General features: G+C 37.4%; 3 protein-coding genes across 4 annotated transcripts in view; 2 read left to right on the forward strand and 1 right to left on the reverse strand.

The window, feature by feature from the left end:
• LOC121324402 (inositol-tetrakisphosphate 1-kinase-like) overlaps positions 1–1,130 on the reverse strand; it is a 54,718-nt gene extending 53,588 nt beyond the window's left edge. The window contains exons 1-2 of one of the 2 annotated variants that reach the window (XM_041266231.1): positions 852–1,130; positions 130–313 (exon numbers count right to left, since the gene is read on the reverse strand). In XM_041266231.1, the coding sequence (XP_041122165.1) occupies positions 130–224 (95 nt within the window). In that variant the 5' untranslated portion in view covers positions 225–313; positions 852–1,130. Of the gene's footprint in view, positions 1–129; positions 314–555; positions 575–851 lie in introns of those variants that run through there. The other variant, XM_041266232.1, reaches the window with a different exon arrangement.
• Positions 1,131–3,875: 2,745 nt separating this feature from the next.
• On the forward strand, positions 3,876–6,008 carry tmem251 (transmembrane protein 251). The gene is made up of 2 exons (XM_041266645.1): positions 3,876–4,023; positions 5,389–6,008. The coding sequence occupies exon 2, from the start codon at positions 5,404–5,406 to the stop codon at positions 5,803–5,805; it is 402 nt and encodes a 133-aa protein (XP_041122579.1). The 5' UTR covers positions 3,876–4,023; positions 5,389–5,403; the 3' UTR covers positions 5,806–6,008.
• A 3,936-nt stretch (positions 6,009–9,944) lies between these two features.
• On the forward strand, positions 9,945–19,353 carry ubr7 (ubiquitin protein ligase E3 component n-recognin 7). The gene is made up of 12 exons (XM_041266549.1): positions 9,945–10,107; positions 11,146–11,275; positions 11,898–12,031; positions 12,716–12,776; positions 13,013–13,108; positions 13,578–13,631; positions 14,290–14,395; positions 14,858–15,042; positions 15,393–15,557; positions 15,681–15,849; positions 17,774–17,835; positions 18,276–19,353. The coding sequence occupies exons 2-12, from the start codon at positions 11,147–11,149 to the stop codon at positions 18,366–18,368; spliced, it is 1,254 nt and encodes a 417-aa protein (XP_041122483.1). The 5' UTR covers positions 9,945–10,107; position 11,146; the 3' UTR covers positions 18,369–19,353.
• Positions 19,354–19,609: the final 256 nt, after the last annotated feature.

The raw sequence follows: 19,609 nt of genomic DNA on the forward strand, positions 1-19,609 counted from the left end.
CGCATAGCGTTTCTTTACTTCACCAACAACAACAATACTGCTAAATGTTTTGTAGCTTTGCGTGTTTTAAGTTGTTTCAACCCCCACAAAAAATAACATACAAATAATTAAGGAATGCAAGAACGTTACCTGCACATCTCTGCAAAGGCCTGAAAATTGAGCTTCTTGATCTTCTTTTCACTCAGCCAGTATCCGACTCTTCTACCTTTAAAGAAGGTCTGCATCTTGAGTTACTGTATCATTCAAATCCAGATGTGATATATAAAGTTAAATTGGACTCGAGACAAACAGGAATCCGACTCTCTTCTTAACCCTAGGGAGAGCAGAAAACATGTGAATATCAAAAGGCGGATATGCAGGTAAAGTGAAACTGTCACGGTGTACAGACACCTGACAAAACTATTGAAATGCAGCAACACAATACGATTTTGTTCTCTGCATTCACCAGTACATACAAACTGGCTACAATTAATGTAGGCGTTCCCATTCTCATCTTGTTTCTGGAAGTGGAAGAAGCGTTTTATTTCTACATTTTACTAGTGGCTCTTAACTTACACATTGGTAGAAAACCAGTAAGTCCCTCGCCCTGTTTTTTTTTTTTTTTTTTTTAAATCAACACAGGAGTCTCTTTCGAAACGTTTTTTTTTTTTTTTTCGGGGGGGGGGGGGGGGGGGGGGGGGGGGTTTGCGGGGGGCATGGGATTTAAGCAAGAAAATTTTGAGAGTAGAAACTAACTTAAACTGATAATGAAAAAAATTGACGTAAATTGAAATTCTTTCTAGATCTCGCCTTTGCACGCGACGTGATGGAAGTGTGGCTTACTAAAATAACTAAAAAAAAAAACAACGTACCCGGTTTTGCATTCTTTCTCAGATCTCCATTCCCTCTGCCTTGATCGAAATATCCAGAACGTTCTCCGCACTCCTAAAGACTGTCTGTGCTCTCGTGTTTTCAACCAGATTTATTGCAAATATGCCCCCTGACACACCCTCCCAGTTTCAATTCTGTTCATTTATTAGTGAAGGCAATGTGCAGCCGGATCAGCCATACTATGCTGTGTGTCTGAATTTGCACACAGCAGCCCTTACAGATATGAGCTCTCCTCTCGCTGGAATGAGAAAACAGAACCTTCTCAGTTCAACACAGCACCCCTAGGTGGCGGCTTGTGGATTTTCAACTTTAAAAAAACAGCGCCTCGCTTTTCCTGTTGCAATACTGTCTGTATACAGTGTACATAGATATTGGAAGGCTTAGATTGGACACGCCTATACAAACTTCCTAGCAGCAATATGTACATTGGGCGGCCATATTGCCTAGGTAAGAAAGCACATTCCCTATAAGGCAACAGCTAGAAGAGAAGATACAAAATAGGTGTTTAGTTGTTGTTTAAACTTTGATTTATATCAGTAATACATTAAAATGACCAATATTACATGAAAGTTTTGATTAACAAAACGATCTTTAAATACAAGCCCATGCTGTCATTGAAATTGCAGTACTGTATCGTTTAAGCACTGTTAATCTCATTTTCCACTTACTATATTAAGTGAAAATGTGCTAGTTGTCGTACTTGTCATAATCATTATGACTTATTATTTTACCTTATCAGACATAAATCGCTTTTGATATGCTTGTGTATAACCTACTGATTATTTTCAACGTTGCCCACACGATTGACGTTTATTTACAGGCACGAACACCAATAATTTGTAACTGATAATAGCTATTATTCTATAGATGGACATAACATTACAGTGTAACATGTGAACATGAGTATAACATATACATTTATTTAAAACATGCACGGTTGAACTTTAGTGGTCATTGACCTTGAAAAAAATTTTTTTTTTTTTTTTTAATTTTTATCAGAAGTCTGTGGATGGACGGCGATTTTCCATTGACTTCTTCTGAAAGGATTATTCGGAAATCTAAGAATATTCAAACACACTCAGAAGTGAACATAACGTAGAAACAATGCCTCGCTTTTCCTGTTGCAATACTGCCTGCATACTGTGTAGTACAAGGCCGCAGTTATCTCAAATTATCACATTACCTAACAGTAATGACTGTATGTATACGTGCACTATGACAATATCGTCTCTTGTGTGCGCAGTGGAAATACCTAAAATGTATATTCAGTTAAGAGTTAAATCTTTAATGAGACAGTTAGTGATTTAATTCATACAATGGTATGCAGTTAATAGACAAATTTACTATTATTTAAAAGTACACATAGAAGTTTTGGGAACGTTGTTGAAGCTGTTGTGAGTAGTTCTGGTTTAACTATGTAATCTCATTCTTACCACCAGTGTGTCATCACTTTTCATACCATTTCATGTGACAAGCAATCACTGAAGCACCTGCCAATCTGCTCCTTACCAAAGTCTGATCATCTGCATGTGATAATAGGAGAGAGAGAGAGAGAGAGAGAGAGAGAGAGAGAGAGAGAGAGCTCTCTAATGCAGTACTTTGTATCACTACAAATGCAATTCTAAAGCATAGGCTTTGTTGGCATCATTAATAAGTAAGGAAGTAGTTTTACTCAGTCCTAAATTGAGGGGTTTTGATTGACTGCCACTTTTCCTTAGTTTATAATAAAACACAGAAGTGAATATATACATGTTTTCTTTTAATTATGTTACCTTTTTTATGGTAGAAGCAAACAGAAAATGAGAAACCACACCTTCCCTAAAACTAGGAAGGCCTGAGCCAAAATGCAAAGCTCTGGGTTGTGCTGCCAATCAGTGTTGTCATTTGAAGTAGCCTTTCACATTACAGACAACAAAAGCAGAGTCTAAAGTTTCCAAGCTTCAAACTGAAAATATAATCATCTGAGTAAAGACATGTTGAGTTAGGGAGATGTTTTTTTAGTGTTTTATGTTAAATGTCCAATGACCCTCATTCAAAAATCTGATTTTGTATTTGCTCTCTGAGAAAAAGTACGGAAAATAATATCACACTCTACAGTTTTGAGCCACACATCATCCACGTATGCTCCCAAGGCTGTCTGAATTGGGAACAGTGGATGTTTTGCCTTTGTTTCTCGGGAGCTTAAACCTCCAAACATCCTCTACCAGAAAATCTTTATGCCTTGTTATCTAATACCAATTGCCCTCTACTGGAGTGAAGTTTTGGTCCAATCACCAACCAGGGCTATAAAAAATGAGACAAACACCCCACAGAAACCCTGCATGCAGAGTTCTGCAAAAAACATAATAAAGTTACAAAGAAAAGCACCAAAAAATGCATGCAGGACTGAATTAGACCTTTATTGATTTATTATTAATATCCAAAAAAGAGCATTAAAATACTGGATTAATCTAAAAAAACTTTTAAAAAATGTTGAGCCAAATTTTGACGGGTGGTTTATATTATAGAGCCTCCTCTTTATAAAAAGCCCTGCATGCCTTCTCCTTTAATGCATTTACTGCCACGTTAAAGCTCCCTGAGGCATTGATGGTTAGACCCATGTATATGTAGCTGGTGGTGTGCTCTAGGGTGGCGTGGCCTAGAGTGAATTGGTACTTATTTACCTGAGATCTGGCTTTCTTCTGAAATATCATGACTCTGTTCTTGTTCATGTTTACTGCCACGGCCCAGATCTGACAGTACTGCTCCAGCAGTGACAGGCTCTGCTGCAGACCCTGCTCCTGTGGGGGACAACATGACCAGGTCATCTGCGTAGAGCAGGAATTGTATTTCAGTGTCATGCAGAGTGAAGCCAGGGACTGCAGACTGTTTCAACACTGTGGACATATAGACATCTCTGTTTGAACACAATGCCTCCTAGGCGTCCCCCCACCCCCCATGATGACGTTATATTCCTGTGACAGACAAGGACCAATCAAAACGCGAGACTGTTATGCGGTCGAAAACCGGGCCTGTCATACCTCGATTGGGATGAGCAGCAGCAGCAGTAGTGTGTTGGGTATTCTACGGTAGAGGTTTGAAATGAATGGAAATGTATTGGTGCATAGCGTGAACAGTGCCTGCTGAAGATTTAATTGTGATAAATTAAGAAAGGTAAGAAGCATATCTAGTATATTTACTGTATATTTGGTACCGTACCAAACACATTGTAAACAGCGGTGCCGTATTGTATTTTAAAGGGTTGCAGTTTTACGGAAGTTGGCTGTATACATTTTTTCTGCTCGACATTGGAAAAAAAAAAAAACAAACAGTATTATCATTATTAGATTATATATTATTATTGTATTATTATTTAAATATTTATGTATAAACTTGACACGGTGGGGGTGAATGACTTAAAAATTAAAAATACAATTTAAGATGGAGAAGGTGAGAACAAAACCTGGATAAACGACTCGCTTCCTTTTTTGTTCCCTTTACTATTTAGTTTTTTGTACAGCGTTGAGTAATAATATATCGCTGAGCTGAGGCTGTTGTACCTGGCTGATAAAGTAAACACATTTTTACCGGTCGTAAATATTGCTACTTGCATATTGGTTGGGGTTTTCTATTTCTGTTTCGGATGGTTTTACAGATCCCGTTGGTTTTGAATTAGTCTTGAGGTCTACCTATAAATAACACTGGTGGAAAATATAGCGATACTGTGTTTTATTGTTGTTGCCAGGTGCATACATACATATGTCACAGTAGTCAGTTTATACTATAATCCACGTTCTCAAGTGACCGATATTCTTTAAGTTGCACGGGTTGTTAAAATAGTATGTTTCTAGCAGATGTTAATTATAAACAGACGACACAGTAGATTAAAAAAGTATGTCACGAAAACAAAGTTGGATAACTTGGTAATACTGCACAGATCACATTTTTATTGCTATTTTGTCTTTATTATACGACTATATTGAAACGGATTTTAAACAATTCAGCATCGAATGTAACATGCGGGGCTAGTACAGGCTACGAATGAATGGGAATTATTCTGAATCAGTATCACGGGTTAAAGTGACGTTGAATAAAACTTGTGACAGACCAAACACATGCGATTCAAATGATTCTTGAAAATAATTGGAACTAGTCCACTAGAGACGTACAGGGTGCATTTATTTCAGTATTCCAAAGTAGTGTAATGCAAATTGTATTTATGAGTCAGGCACCTTTTTGTTATTTAACCCTTTGTAAAACAGTGTAACCATATGGTAGGGATTCTTACACATTTGTAAAAAGCAAACAAAAAAACAAAAAAAAACCCACAGTATATTCTTTCTATAATGTATAACTCACATTATAACAGAATGTGAAACAGTGATGTTGTTTTTGCACTTTCGGCTTCCGATTTGAAATCAGAGGCATTATGCCAATGAAAAGATTGTTCTGTTTGCAAAAGTATTCTGTATTCAACAAATTTTGCAGAAGAGTACAGGCAGGTGTCTACATTGTCAACACTGCAGTCTTTTGTTTCAGAAAGGAGTATGGAGAATGATGAACTTTCGTCAGCGGATGGGATGGATCGGTGTGGGGCTGTATCTGCTGGTTAGTGCTGCTGCAGTTTACTACGTCTTCGAGATCAACCAGACATATAACCGGCTCAGCCTAGAGCACATCAACAAGCAAACTCCCGAGAAGCCCCAGCCCGGGGAATCATCGTGGGCTCACAGCCTGAAGAGCCGCCTCCTCTCCTTCCCCTTCTGGTTATGGGCCACCATTTTCCTAATCCCCTACCTCCAGGTCTTTCTGTTCCTCTACTCCTGCACTCGAGCTGACCCCAAAACCGTAGGCTACTGCATCATCCCGATCTGTTTAGCCGTCATCTGCAACCGACACCAGGCGTTTGCCAAGGCCTCCAATCAGATCAGCAGGTTTCAGCTGATTGATACGTGAAATTAATAATAAAAAAAATGACCAGTGAAGGATTCTGGCACATGAGAAAATCAACGTCATGCTTAAAGGTCCATTGCAGTTACATTCTGGGATTATGCTGCGCTCTGACTTCTGGAAGACCAGTGTTGACCTTTGAAGGCCAATGAACCAACTAGTGAAACTGCTTGGGAGAGGGAGGGGGATTTTAAAAAAAAAAAAATAAATAAATTTATATATAATATATATATATTATAATATATATAATATATTATATATATTATATATTATATATAATATAATATAATATAATTGTGTGTGAGTGGGGAAGGGGGGAAGGGGTTAAGTCTTGTTCTCTGTAATACCCACACTGAAACATAACACAGGAAATGGAACAGTTATAACGGGTACAGAATTTAAAAGCATACTGAGCCCGAGATAACTACTTGTTATCTACCAATTGAAGGTACTTTTGTGTTGTATGTTACAGCAACAGTGAGAATCATTGTTAACTTTTCTTCTGTTAAATTACCTGCACACTCCAAGCATCACCTTCCCTTTTTTTATGATTTCAAATTTCCGATCTTAAAAAAAAAAAAAAAAAAAAATAAGAAAAAGAAAAGGGTTGTTTTGGATGATCCAAGATAAATGAGACACTGTCTAACCCACTTGTGTTTTTTGACACAATACAAAGCAAATTTAAAGTGAGGAACCTGATCATAAAGCTTGAGCAGTCTACTAGCCAGGCTGCAGTGTACAGTGCCATAACCACTAAGCCCAGACTCCCCAGAATCTCTGCTTTTATTATGCCTTATGTTTATTTTGTGCTACATTTACTAAGCTTTTTGTGCATCATGCTCTGAGGTTAAATGGTTTTCAACAAAAAATTGATTTTAATTAAACATTGAAATTATTTCGCACAGGCATCATTTTATTCTACTTCATAAAGGCAAATTAGCCTAGTAGCACTTCATTTTGAAAGGCAATTTATGTTGGTACTGTATTTCAGTTCAAAAATAGAATTTGAGATTTAAAATTGTTAAAACATTTCTTTTTTTTCAGCAAAAATTATACACTGAAGTTAACTATTCATTATGACCACATGAAACTGTGTTTGTGTTAATAATATGAAAAGTGGATAACATTTGTCATTAAGGGAAACGATTGCAAATGAAGCATTTGAGTGATTATGAATGTTTCTATCACTGTCAATGTTAACTCACCGCTCAACAATTTAGATTTTATCCAGGCAGTAGTGTATAATATGATTAAAAAAAAAAAAAGCCGTAACCGTGTTTCTTTTTTAAATTAAGTATGCTTAATATTGTTTGCCTCTCTTTCCTGATTGCGTTGGCAGAGAATCGCGACATGTTTTGTAAAGGAGTGTTTTACCTGTTGTATTGTAGGGTATGGACATTCTACGTGTTTGTTTTGATAACTTTGCATTCAAATATAAGGACAACTTTTGGTATCATTAAAGGCAAAAGCCAGGTTTAAATCCTCAGTAGTGTTCACATGAAAGCATCAATGTTTAATTTTTTTTAATTTTTATTTACAAATATGTTTCAAAAAATAAAAATAATTTTCTCCTGTTTTTATTTTACAATACTAAAAGCATGAATGTATTATCAGTAGAGCAGGGTTATGTTGCTCACTGGGTAAGGGTTCCTGCAAGGTTTTAGGACAGAGCATGAAATTCTGAATTGGCTTTTTTGTGTCTAGTATTCTTATAAACTGAGGTGACACTGTTTCTGCTGTAAGAATTGGTATACTGGCTGATTTCTCAGTCACCTGATTCAGATGTTTCTTGAACTTCCTAATTTAGGTAATGACTGTATCCAATTATTGTGACTTGAGGAACATGGGCTACCAAGCCAGCTCCTGTGGTACTGACTGTGCTATCCAAGTATGAATAGTTCCTTGTGTATGTGATCAAGGCTGTATGCCAAAGATAATGCTTTTCATCTTACAGTACCATATACAACCTGCCATTTGCCTTTGAAGATATTGCCCTTTTTTGGTTGGGGGGTGGTGGTGGTGGTGGTGGTGGTGGTGGAGGTTTACTGTGGGTTTTAAAAGGAAAACCCTTTACTGTGTTGATGCAGTTCATTATAGAATGTCCAGTTTAAATCAGACTTCTATTAAGACTTTTGGAAAAAGGGTTACCATCAGTATTCATGATGATAAAGATACTCATTTTGGGGAACTTTGTTTTCTGCCCTTTAAAAATAATTGCACTGTGATAAAATAAAACTGCTTTTGTTTCTTTTAATAATAATAATAAAAAAAAGTTTCAGAAAAGTTTTTTTTTTTTTTTTTTGTCTTTTTTTTAAGCAAAGAAACAAATGCTGGAAATTCAATACAGTGCAGGACTTGCCCAGTAGTAATCTTTCCTTCTGCAGTTTGGACAAAAAGGAAAATGCTTGGCTCTTCAATCAAAGCTTGGTAAATAGACAGCAGGTCTTATTTTCTCAAAATGGCATTGATAAGTAAACATGTTCATGTTACATTTGCGTTCAATGCGAGTGTGGACCGGGTGATCACAACATGTAGTTTCCATGTAAACAAGCAAAGTTCAAGAAATTGTGGGGCAAATATTGAAAAATACTTTGATATCAAGTACACATGTAAAGTATAAAATACTGGTATTAATCAAAGTAAAAACAGATACAATGCACTCTTTGGAAAAGTTGCTACATTGACAGTGCTTTACAATTTCAACCAGTGAAATTTCAATTTCAAACAGTGAATGTATGTAATTCAACACCAATATCTGCTGTTTCTTTAACTTTGTTTTCAGGATACTGAAACTACAGTATTGGAAATTACTGGAGCAGAGTTTGAATAAAAAAGTGCAAATAGAACATTAGTCTAGAGACACTTTACAGTGATCCTAGCACGATCACATTGACGATGTTAAGGTAGTTTCCAATATGTTGTCCAACTCAAGAGTTTATTTTAAATAAACAAATAAGAACATCAAATGTGTAGATTTGGATTCATGGATAAAATGTTCTACATTATTCATGAAAAAATTTTCAACACTGCAACATTAGGCCAAATGTAAATGTACAGGGTAATATGCCACAGTTACCATGGTGACTAGTTTAACTGGTCATTAATTTGAGTGTCAGTAACCAACTGCAGGCATGATCTACAGAAGCTTTTCATTACAGAATCTTAGCTCTTAACTATCCCTTTTTGTCCAGTCTACATCGCAATGCTTCTTAGTTGAGTCATGTCACAATTTATTATTTAGGAAATGTCTCCATGAAATGAGTTCTGGAGGTCTCACTTCCAAACAGACAGGTGTCCAAAACAGGAGCAGCCATTATTACCCACCTTTGCTGGCATAGGTGGAGCTGAACTGCCTTCTTTATTCAACCTAACAGAGACACTCCAAGGACAATTAAAGTAAACTGACTGTGTACTGCACTTTGAAACAGCATGCAGAGTGAATAAAGTGGCATAAGTCTCCAGTGCAGAGTACAGAAAATATTCAATACAACAATAAAAGAAACAAGTCTCCTAAGGGACCCTGTATGTGGCCACAGTTTCACACCTGCAGATTTTTGGTTCGTTTTGCAGGTGGCTCCAGACTAGATGCTTTCGTCTTGGGTTTGATTTCCTCTTCATCCTCTTCACCGTCACCCTCATTTTCATCTGTAATAGATTAGGATGAAACAGATGTTAGCATTAAGTAATGCTCAGTTTTACTTTGAATCTGCCTGTATTCTTTTTTTTCTGGAGTACAGATTGATCACCTTATGTATTTATTCATTCTTATGTTAATTATGCACATTATATTTAAATCCCTATTTTCTACAAATGCAAATAGCATAATAATAACTAATGCTTATTACATAACGTAGAGGTTTGTCTGAAGCAGGTCTGGTACTGCATTATATAAATAATAAAATATTAGCAACGATAATCATCCCTGACAGGGCAGTGTGCAATGAAACAATGTATACAAAGACTTCCCATCGCAAACATGGCTCCAGGTAGAACTGAAATAAACATTTACAATAGGTTAAAGAAAAAAGACAACAAATAAATACTGTTGTCATGGGGATAAATGACTGCTACCGGAGTATGAACTCTGTGACGTAGCCTATAGTATATATTACATCATTGTGACATCTGTAAGCGTGTATTACATCACATCTGTAGATACTGTTGGGAAAGTTACCACATGTTGCAGAATAATTAAACTGTTAATAATTTTCACTTATAAAATTTTAAGTCGGTAGGTTATTCCGATTGAGAATCCATCCTCAGCTCGGAAGGTGGAAAGAACACTTCGAGGACCAGGCGTCTTCCCAGGTAGTACTAGTTCAAATCCTATGCGTTTTTACAGTATGTGCCACAATTCACCTTGCGGATCAGTCTTCAACGGCAATGGAACCGATGACACATCTACAAATACTTAATATTCAATAGGGTCGGTTTTATTTTTTGTTTGTAAAAGAGCGTTCATGTTCATACTTTATGGGGGTGCCAGGTGAAGATCACCCTTGGTATTCAATACTTGGACGAGACGCTGAAACTGCTCGGAATGTGGTAAAGACTAAAGAATAAAATAAAACGAGTCGTTTCAATATGGGAATATAAAAGCCGTAAGAGCTGCACGTATTTGGTACTAATCCAATTCGTACCTCAACGTTTACATGCGTTCTGTTTAAAACAAATGAAAAAATATATTTTAACATGCTTATGAGTACTAAACCACATACACTTACCGTCTGAGACGTCATTGCCATTCCGAGAATGTAGGTTCTCGTTTTTTTCTTGAATGACCAAGTCACTGAGCACCACCGACACCTCGTCTTTTAGCTGTTGTACCCCACTTAGGATCGACTTTATGTTGGGTTCAGCTTTTACAATGAACTGTTTGGTGTCCCCGTTTCTGTATTTCAGCTTCCCTCGCAGCTCACAGCCTGCCATGATTATATCACGACCTCTCAACTCTGAACCTTAACGCCAAAATAAACAGTCGTATTTTATTACTATTTTAAACGTATTTATGTATTTATTTATTAGCAAACAGGGTGTACTTCTGCACATGCGCCACAATACGAGCCTGCGCTCAGACAATAACAATTTACATAACAATTACAAACTGTCATAATTTGCCAATGTTTCTGTTTTGTTCAAGAGACCGTGTCATAAGGAAAGTTTACTGATGCATTTTTATAACCCCCAAAATCTGCAAAATGTGACTCACCCGAACTCTCTATCCCACGACCCTTTGCGCGCAGCGTGGCGGAAGTATCTTTGTATATAGAATATTTTTGACGTTCTTCCACTGCAGGCTTGACCTGGAAGTACTAGCAGTTTTTTTTTTCTTTCACTGTTTTTAAGGATGGCGGTAAATGAAGGAGATGAGGTTGTTCTTTCTATGGTGGATGTCCTAGAAGAAAACGAAGAGTTAGAGAATGAAGCCTCCGCTGTGTTGGGGGGCAGTGATCCTGAGAAATGTTCATATCCCAAGGTACTGTATTTAAGAAGCTGGCGCAAGTTGCAGTAGATAAATCAAATGCGAGTATTTATTTTTCATCTTAAATAAGAGTCCCCTCCCGTCTCTGTTTGTAAACAAATAATTTCCTTCTTGATGCCTTTTTATTTATTTATTTAAACTAATAAATACACAGATCAATGTCATTTGGGAAATGACAATGAACCTAACGTTTTATATTATGAATATTAAAAAAAAAAAAAAAAAAAGTTCATTTTCTGTGTAAGCAATTGCTTAATTCGTAATACTTTTTGTTAGCAGTAGCACACAGCTAGGACAACTTAAAACAGTTTGTCACCTATTTTGGCGAAGGCACCCCGCGCAGTGTTGTACAGTAAACGTGAGCATGAGGCCCTAGTGTGGTCCTTATACGTGTTGCACAGGAAGTAAACTTGGACTTCTAGTGTTTTGGCAGGGTACTTTACCATAGTCAGATGGGAAATAAAGTTAAGAACTCTTGACTATTCTTTTGCTAATGATAGGTAACGAAGTGTTTTTAACGGTGTGTGGTATGCGCATTTTCCCAGCACATTTTCCATTTGGGGTTTCCCTGTGTTATTGGATCCCTTACTTTCTGCCTGTCTACCTTTTTCCTAAGGGTTACGTTAAGAGACAGGCCCTCTATGCCTGCAGTACCTGCACACCGAAAGATGACGATCCAGCGGGGATATGTCTGGCCTGCTCCTACAAGTGTCACGAGGGGCATGACCTCTATGAGCTGTACACCAAAAGGTACGCTTTACTTCTGCACTGTAGGGTGGAGGTGTCGTGACTTGTATTCACATTGTCAGTGCAAACAGTGCATGTCTTGAATTCATTATATGAACTCTGAGTAATCAAAACTGTTTGCAGCCTTTTTGTATAAGCACATGTTCAAATATGTACTGTGTAAAGCAAACCAAGACTCGTAGATATTTGAATGCTAAATTAAACTATTTATCTTTTGAACTATAGTATGCCTTCTGTAACTACACAAGGACCAATATAAAAACAATTGTACATTTGTTACACTTATTGGAATAATGGTAAGCTCAATTTTGTGGTGATGGGTCTATCCTAATGCAATACAATATGACCCAAAAAAGTCTTGCGCTTGCCCGGTAGTCAGGAAAGTATAACGTACTTATCCAGTGACATGCTTTTCCATGGAATGGCCCATGATCTGATTATACCGTCTGTGCACCAAGGTTCACTATTTCTTCGGTATTATGAATATAATTTTGGGGTATCTGCTCAGTAGTTAATTTTGAAAGTAAGGAACTAAAGGAAGACTGGCCCCTGCAATGCAGGCATTACAGTAATCGAGTTAACCCTGTGATCACTGTAATTGCATTGAACTGTACTTCGTAGCTGGTCCAGTGAATATAGTGAGCTTGGACCAATCAATGATTGGGGATTTATTTATTTTCCTTGTAGGAACTTTCGTTGCGATTGTGGCAACAGCAAGTTTAAAGGCTTTGAGTGCAAGCTCTATCCTGTGAGTACTTTAATTCCCCTGTACTGTTGTTGACAGTGAATGCATACACCAGTCTTTATTATGTTTTGATTTTATGTGTTATGTTTTTATAACTGTTAGCCATATAGATAAATTTAAAATATCTCCAACTACATATTTCAAATACATAGATGAACATGGATTACCATCTGTTGCAGTAAATCTTTTTTTTTCCTTTAGGATCCAATTTAAACACTGCTTTTTAATTTTTTTTGTAGGGAAAAGACACATTGAATACCAGTAACAAATACAATCAAAACTTCATTGGTTTATACTGCACCTGCAAAAGGCCTTATCCTGATCCTGAAGATGAGGTATGGATTTGTTTGTTATGGTACTGTTGCAAGAGTCAGCTGAACACAAGATTCTATATATACAGTAGTGGACCCTGATAATATATTTCTTGTATAGGATTGAAATTGTGATATTAGGTTAACTATTTACTATTTTTATATACAGTCCAAATGGGGTGCAATAAGATTTAGAGGGTACACCATGAACGAACATGGCAAACTGTAGTTTATTCCATGAACAATGAGCCTTGTAGCCCACCAGCTGCCATCATATTCATATGTACATTCTCAGAGTACTGGAACTACAGCACAGTATGCTATATTCTGTTTTAGCACAAGTATTATGTATGTATGAAAGAATGTATGTATAATCCTAGATTTAACAGCTGCACTCTGCATCTGCTTAGCTAGTTTTTTTTTTTGTTTGTTTGTTTTTTTCTATAACTCAGCCTGATGTGTTGTCAATATTAAAGTGCATTTCTTTTGTCAGGTTTCAGATGAGATGATCCAGTGTATTGTATGTGAAGACTGGTTCCATGGCAGGGTAAGTAGGATTACCTTTCAGGAACATGGATGGGGAATGTATGATCTAGTGAAAAGGGGGGTTATAATGGAGGATCCTGTACATGTAACACATTGAGCTGGAGACTGATCATCCAGTTACAATGAAACTGATGTTTCGTTCCCCTAATTCCATGGATTCAGTTAAACCATTGTTTGATGTTGCTGCACTTAACTAAAGGGCAGGTTATGCAAACACAAAGAGATTTTGGATCAACTGCCAACCTTGGAAGTTATCACTTTTTACTCCACTCTCACCTTCAAAGATTTACACAATGGTTTCCAGTGTAAAAATAAATAAATAGAATATTTAAGGTTTTCTAACCTCCTATTTCTATAAACCTTGCATGGATTATGCTGCTACAGATGTATAATGAAATTGCATCACAGTGCAGTAATGCCTGTCATGCGTTATGTAAACAAGATATTATGGAAGAGCTTTTGATATTTAGTGTCTTTTAAAGAAGAACCTTAACAAGTGGTCTTTTACAGTTAATTTCGTGTGCCGTGGTGTTTGGTACTACTTTTAAAAGCTACTGTGATATAGATAGATAGATCTATATATCTATCTCTCCCCCCATGCAGCCCTAGTGTTTAAAGTTGTGGATGATGTTGCTCGCTTGCCTTGTTCCTCCTTGCAGCATCTTGGTGCCATCTCTACAGAGAGTGTGGAGCTCCAGGAGATGATCTGTGTGTCCTGTACAAAAAGAACCCCCTTCCTCTGGGCCTACGCAGCACAGCTAGCAGGTATTCAGACACCTTCGCAGTATGTTCTTGTTCTGAACAACTATGGATGGTTTGATCTATTGAAGATTTCTGTTGCTTTCTGTTTCATTAATGAAGACCCCCCCAAAACCTACTGTAGCTGTTGCTAATGAGATGAGCTGATGGATTTTAAAGCCTTGGTTATTCCCTCTAGTCCAGTTATAATTGGGCTCAACCTGAAATTGGTCTGCAAAAATACTGCTTCTCTACATCATTTTTTTAAAATTTTTGTTGTAAGTGCAACATGCCCCAAATGCTGGTTATCAACACCCATAAAAGCTGCACCTTTTCAGAGAAGGAAGAAACCAATTTATAGGGAATGTTTCAGTAAAATTTAAACTAAATAAGTATAATTGTATGTTGCTGGAAAGCAACATTTTGCATACAAAATTAGAAAAAAAATTAAAAAAAGGCTAAATTGTATTTTTGGTGGTGAACCTCCAGCTCCTTCTGTGACTGTAATGAGCCCCATTGAGGCTGAAGTGGACATGAGTATGGAGGAGACTGAGGGAAAGAAGGGGGTCAAGGAGGAGACTGAGAACAAGACCCCTGAGCCAAGCGCAGAGGAAACTCCCAGCTGTAAGAGTGAAGGACAGCAGCCTTCCACCAGCACTGCTTCGGACCAGGAGGTAATATCTGTAAAGACTAATTGTATCTCGGCACATCTTAAACAGTTTGAATGTTGCCTCATTATACCCATCAGATATTTCCTACCTAATCCAAGGGAGCAATCTCTGTTTTTGGGGCCCCCAGCCAAGATCGGCTGATATGAGAATCATGTACCCTGGAATCTGAGTCCTATGCTACTAAAGGCAATAGCTCTCGCGTTGTTCATTGGATATTTTTGGTTTATTCCCCATGCTTTACTTATAGGTTATGGTGACGTACTATGAATCCGATTGTAAAGTGCTCTGCATTTCCTTTTATAGGGAATAATACATACTTTACTAGTTTTGTTTTACTCTCCTTCCACCTCTAGCTGATCGTCAATGGAGAGACTGCCTGCAAAAGGAAATTGGATCAAGCCGAGACAGAGACTTGTAAGCTAGAGAAACTGAAAGCAAAGGCATTTGTACAGAAAAACACTGCCATCTACTTGCCATACAACTGGCGCAGCAAGCTGTGTACCTGCCAGAGGTGCAAGGTATTTCTATTGTATATAGAGACATTACAGTTTGACTGTTTTCTGGTAGTGACATCAAGGAAGCTTTCGGAAGGAAGGTAGAGAAGTATATTAAGTGTGGTTTTCTTAATTTATTGTTTTCAGAAAACCTATGCAGAATCTGAAGTGCCCTTTCTGCTGGATGAGTCGGACACAGTACTGGCCTATGAGAAGAGAGGACAGTCCAGTCAGGAGAGTGACACAGAAAGCAGAGATCCTCTTGTGGCAGCTTTGAGCAGCATGGACAGGGTCCAGCAACTGGAGATGATATATGGTGAGAAAGTGCTGGGTGATTTATAGCACTGGGCTGCCATGTGCAAAGTAGCAGGTTTGAGTATCTAGGTAGTTCTGGCCTTTTATTTATGCCTTATATAATAATTAGTACAAGTCAAAAGTTTGCGTACACCTGCTTGAAAGCAGGTTTTTCATGATTATCTATGCTTTTATATAACTGTATAAACTTCTCAACACTTAATATTTCATTATATGATATGTGTACTTTATATAAGCTGATAATCATAAGTGAATTGCATTCAAAAATTTGATTTTTAAATGAAAATGTAAATCTTGTCAATTTCAATGAAATGGTCACCCAAAGTAAGGGGATTTCAGTCTGAAGCCCAAGTCAGTTAAAAGTCTGAAATGTGTATAACACGGTGTTAGAACACTTGTCTAAGTATAAAAGTGTCTTTGTTAGATGTTCTCTGAGTTAACTAGCATGTTAGCTAATTAACCTTTTGTCACCACTTATTGTTAACAGGTGAGGGTCCATGATTACTATTAATATAGGTAGCATAGGCGCAAGTTTGTCATTCCTGAATGTAAGGGAGCAGAAAATGGCCAAATATGCACAGTTAAGCAAAGAAAAAAGTCTGTAATTACTTTAAGAAATAAAGGTCAATTTTTAAGACAAATCACAAGAACTTTGCAAGTGTCTGTAACTGCTGTGGCCAAGACCATCAAACGATTTGAAGAAACTGGCACTCGTGAGGACCAAACAAGGTCAGGCAGGCCAAGGGTGACCTCAGAATCGGAGAACAAGTTAATTCGAATCACGAATTAACTTGTGAAACCAGTGATTAACTGCCCCTGAAATACAAGCTTAGCTAAATGCTACTAGAAGTACAGATGTTTCAACATAACTGTTCAGAGGAGATTGCGTGAAGCTGGCCTAACTGGAAGAATTGCTGCAAAGAAACCATTGTTAAGAGTGCAGAATAAGAGGAAGAGACATGCCTGGGCCAAGAAACACAGAACCTGGACGTTTGAGGAATGGAAGTCTGTCTTACGGACCGATGAGTCAAAATTTGAAATATTTAGGTCCAACGCAGAGAGGATGAGCACATGAGTTCTGCATTTGTGGTTCCCACTGTCAAGCATGGAGGAGGCAGTGTCATGGTCTGGGGTTGCTTTGCTGGTGATCTTTACCAAGTCCATGGCAAGTTCAACCAGCATAGCATACTTCAAAGGCATGCCATTTCATCAGGATTATGGCTAGTTGGGCTGTCCTTCATTCTTCAGCAAGATAATGACCCGAAACACACCTCAAAGTTGTGCAAGAACTATCTGGCGAAGAAGGAAAGTGAAGGACAACTCAATCTAATGACCTGGCCAGCCCAGTCTCCAGACCTCAATCCCATAGAACGTGTATGGGACAAACTTGACAGAAGAGTCAAAGCAAAGCTATCCACAAGTGCCCTACATCTCTGGGAATTGCTGCAGAAGAGCTGGGAAGACCTGTCGGGTGATTTCCTGCTGAAACTTGTTAACCGAATGTCTCGTGTTTGTGAGGCTGTTATTAAGGCAAAGGGTGGCTATTTTGAGGAATCCAAGATTTCGATTCAATTTTCTTGAACATTGCTTTGATACTCCTTTTGTTTTGTATATTGTAGCATGTGTTTTCATTTTCAAGTATTTACAGAAACGTATACAACGTAAAACATTGTCAATTATGAAAAAAAAAACTAGTTTCCAGCAAGTGTACTCAAACTTTTGACTGGTACTGTATAATAAATATATAATTTCTTGCTTATACAGATACTAAAGCTATGTTTGAGAGTGTGTATGTATAGGCCTTGTAGAACAGGCTTGCACTCAAAACAATAAAGATTATATTATGAAGAGTCCTCTGTGCATAATATGGCAGAAGATTCTGTGCAAGTTTCTTTCTTTTGATCCACCTGTTACTCCCTTTCCAGAGTACAACGACCTGAAGACTGAGTTGAAGGATTATTTGAAGAGGTTTGCCGATGAAGGCAAGGTAAGTGGTGAATGCAGTAATTACACATACTTGTACTTGATATACAGGAAATGGCCTAGAACCCTGACTTGAGAGGCATCCTGTCACTGCACACCACAGTTCCAGTAGCTGTGCACCATTAATATAAAACCAGATAAACTGCATATGGTTACAGTATGTATAGCTTCTCACACCACAACTATACTTATTACTATATTTATGGATTAAGTAACATTCAGTAGTGAGGTAGACAATGAGATTGTTGCTCCAAGGAGAAGTTTGATGTTTTTGATTGCTTTTGTAGTTATCTTGAACAGAGGCCCTTTTGGCCTGGTCTCCCCTTTTAATACTCTGGATTTAATCTCTGGCAATCCCTGGATAGGTAAAGGGTATACTATTAACTGTGAAACACAGAGGCAAAAGCCAGCTCAGTTTAAAGACTTGTATTCTGTTCTCTTCAGGTGGTAACCAGTGAGGACATCCAGGAATTTTTTGAACAGCTACGGTCCAGGAAGAGAAGAAGGGTTGATAACGACCACCATTACTACACTTGAGCAATTTCTCTCTCTCTGGCATTCAAGCAACACTTTTTCAAACATTTCAGATTCTTTTCAAGTGCTTCTTTTTTTTTTTTTTTCCCTCTCCTTAGTCTGCTTTTAAATAAAGATGTTGCAATAGGTAATCGAATGGTCCTTCAGGTTTCCCATTTAATATTTGGAGCCAGCACTGTGGTTTTTAGACTCTTCAGTTTAATGACTTGGTGTAGGATATCTCAGCAGAAGACATAGAATGCATGGATTATTAAACTCTTTTTTTCTGGTTTGTACCATGAGTGTATGGGCTGGTATGTGAAACCCAGTGCAACACTGCACAACGTCTGTACCACAGTGTAAAATAGAACTTGATAGCCAGGCTTTATAGGTGGGCATATGAGTTTAATGTGTACCTGGTTAATGTGCAAGTAGCACATACTATTTTAGATGTTTTGAGTCATTCTTGTGTTAGCTCTGTTTTTTTTATGTATCTTTTGTTCTTTTAAACTTTAAATCTTTTTTGTTGTAGGAAGAAAATGTAATGCTAGGTAGATCTTTGGTTCCTGGTTGTATTTCGGAGGATTGAGATCTCTTATCTAACAAGCTGTTTTTGTTTTTCCACAAAGCGTGAGCTACAAGAAATTTAAATAGGGGTGAAATATACTGTGACAAAAAGACTGTCTGAAATTGCACAAGCAAATAGTTTTAACAAAATGTAACTTAGCCTTATAACAGTAAAAATGCATCTTTGTGCTATTCTGTATTGTTTGATACTTGTAATTGATTTAAGATTTTTCTTATTTTCATATTTCTGTTAACCTAGACCAGATGTACTTTCAGTTTAGACAAGTATTTGTTAAATTGATGTTTTATTCTCTCAACTGGATCTTTGTGTACTATTTGTGTAAAACAATATGATTCTATTTTGGTTTAAGTACAGCACTTATGTTGTTTATAACCAGAATAAGGCATAAGTAGGTTTGAAATAAAGTGTACATTGTTTGTGTCTTTTGGGTTGCCATGAAGTTTTTTACTTTATTATCCCCCTCAAAAGACCTTTAAATCCTACCAGATGTTGCCTGTGAAGATACAACTTAATTACTTTTTGTGTGTGAAGTTTTAATAGTAACATTTTTGTTCCTAGAGTGAACAGGTGTAGTTAAAAGTCCCATGTTGCAGTGCATTTCTCTGTAGCACCAAAGTGATTAACTGTATGACAACCCTCTGCTTAGAGGTAATGGGGTAGAAAAATACAGAAGAAT

This window comes from Polyodon spathula, chromosome 12, assembly GCF_017654505.1.
Source record: "Polyodon spathula isolate WHYD16114869_AA chromosome 12, ASM1765450v1, whole genome shotgun sequence".
In the NCBI taxonomy this organism is placed as follows: Eukaryota; Metazoa; Chordata; class Actinopteri; order Acipenseriformes; family Polyodontidae; genus Polyodon; species Polyodon spathula.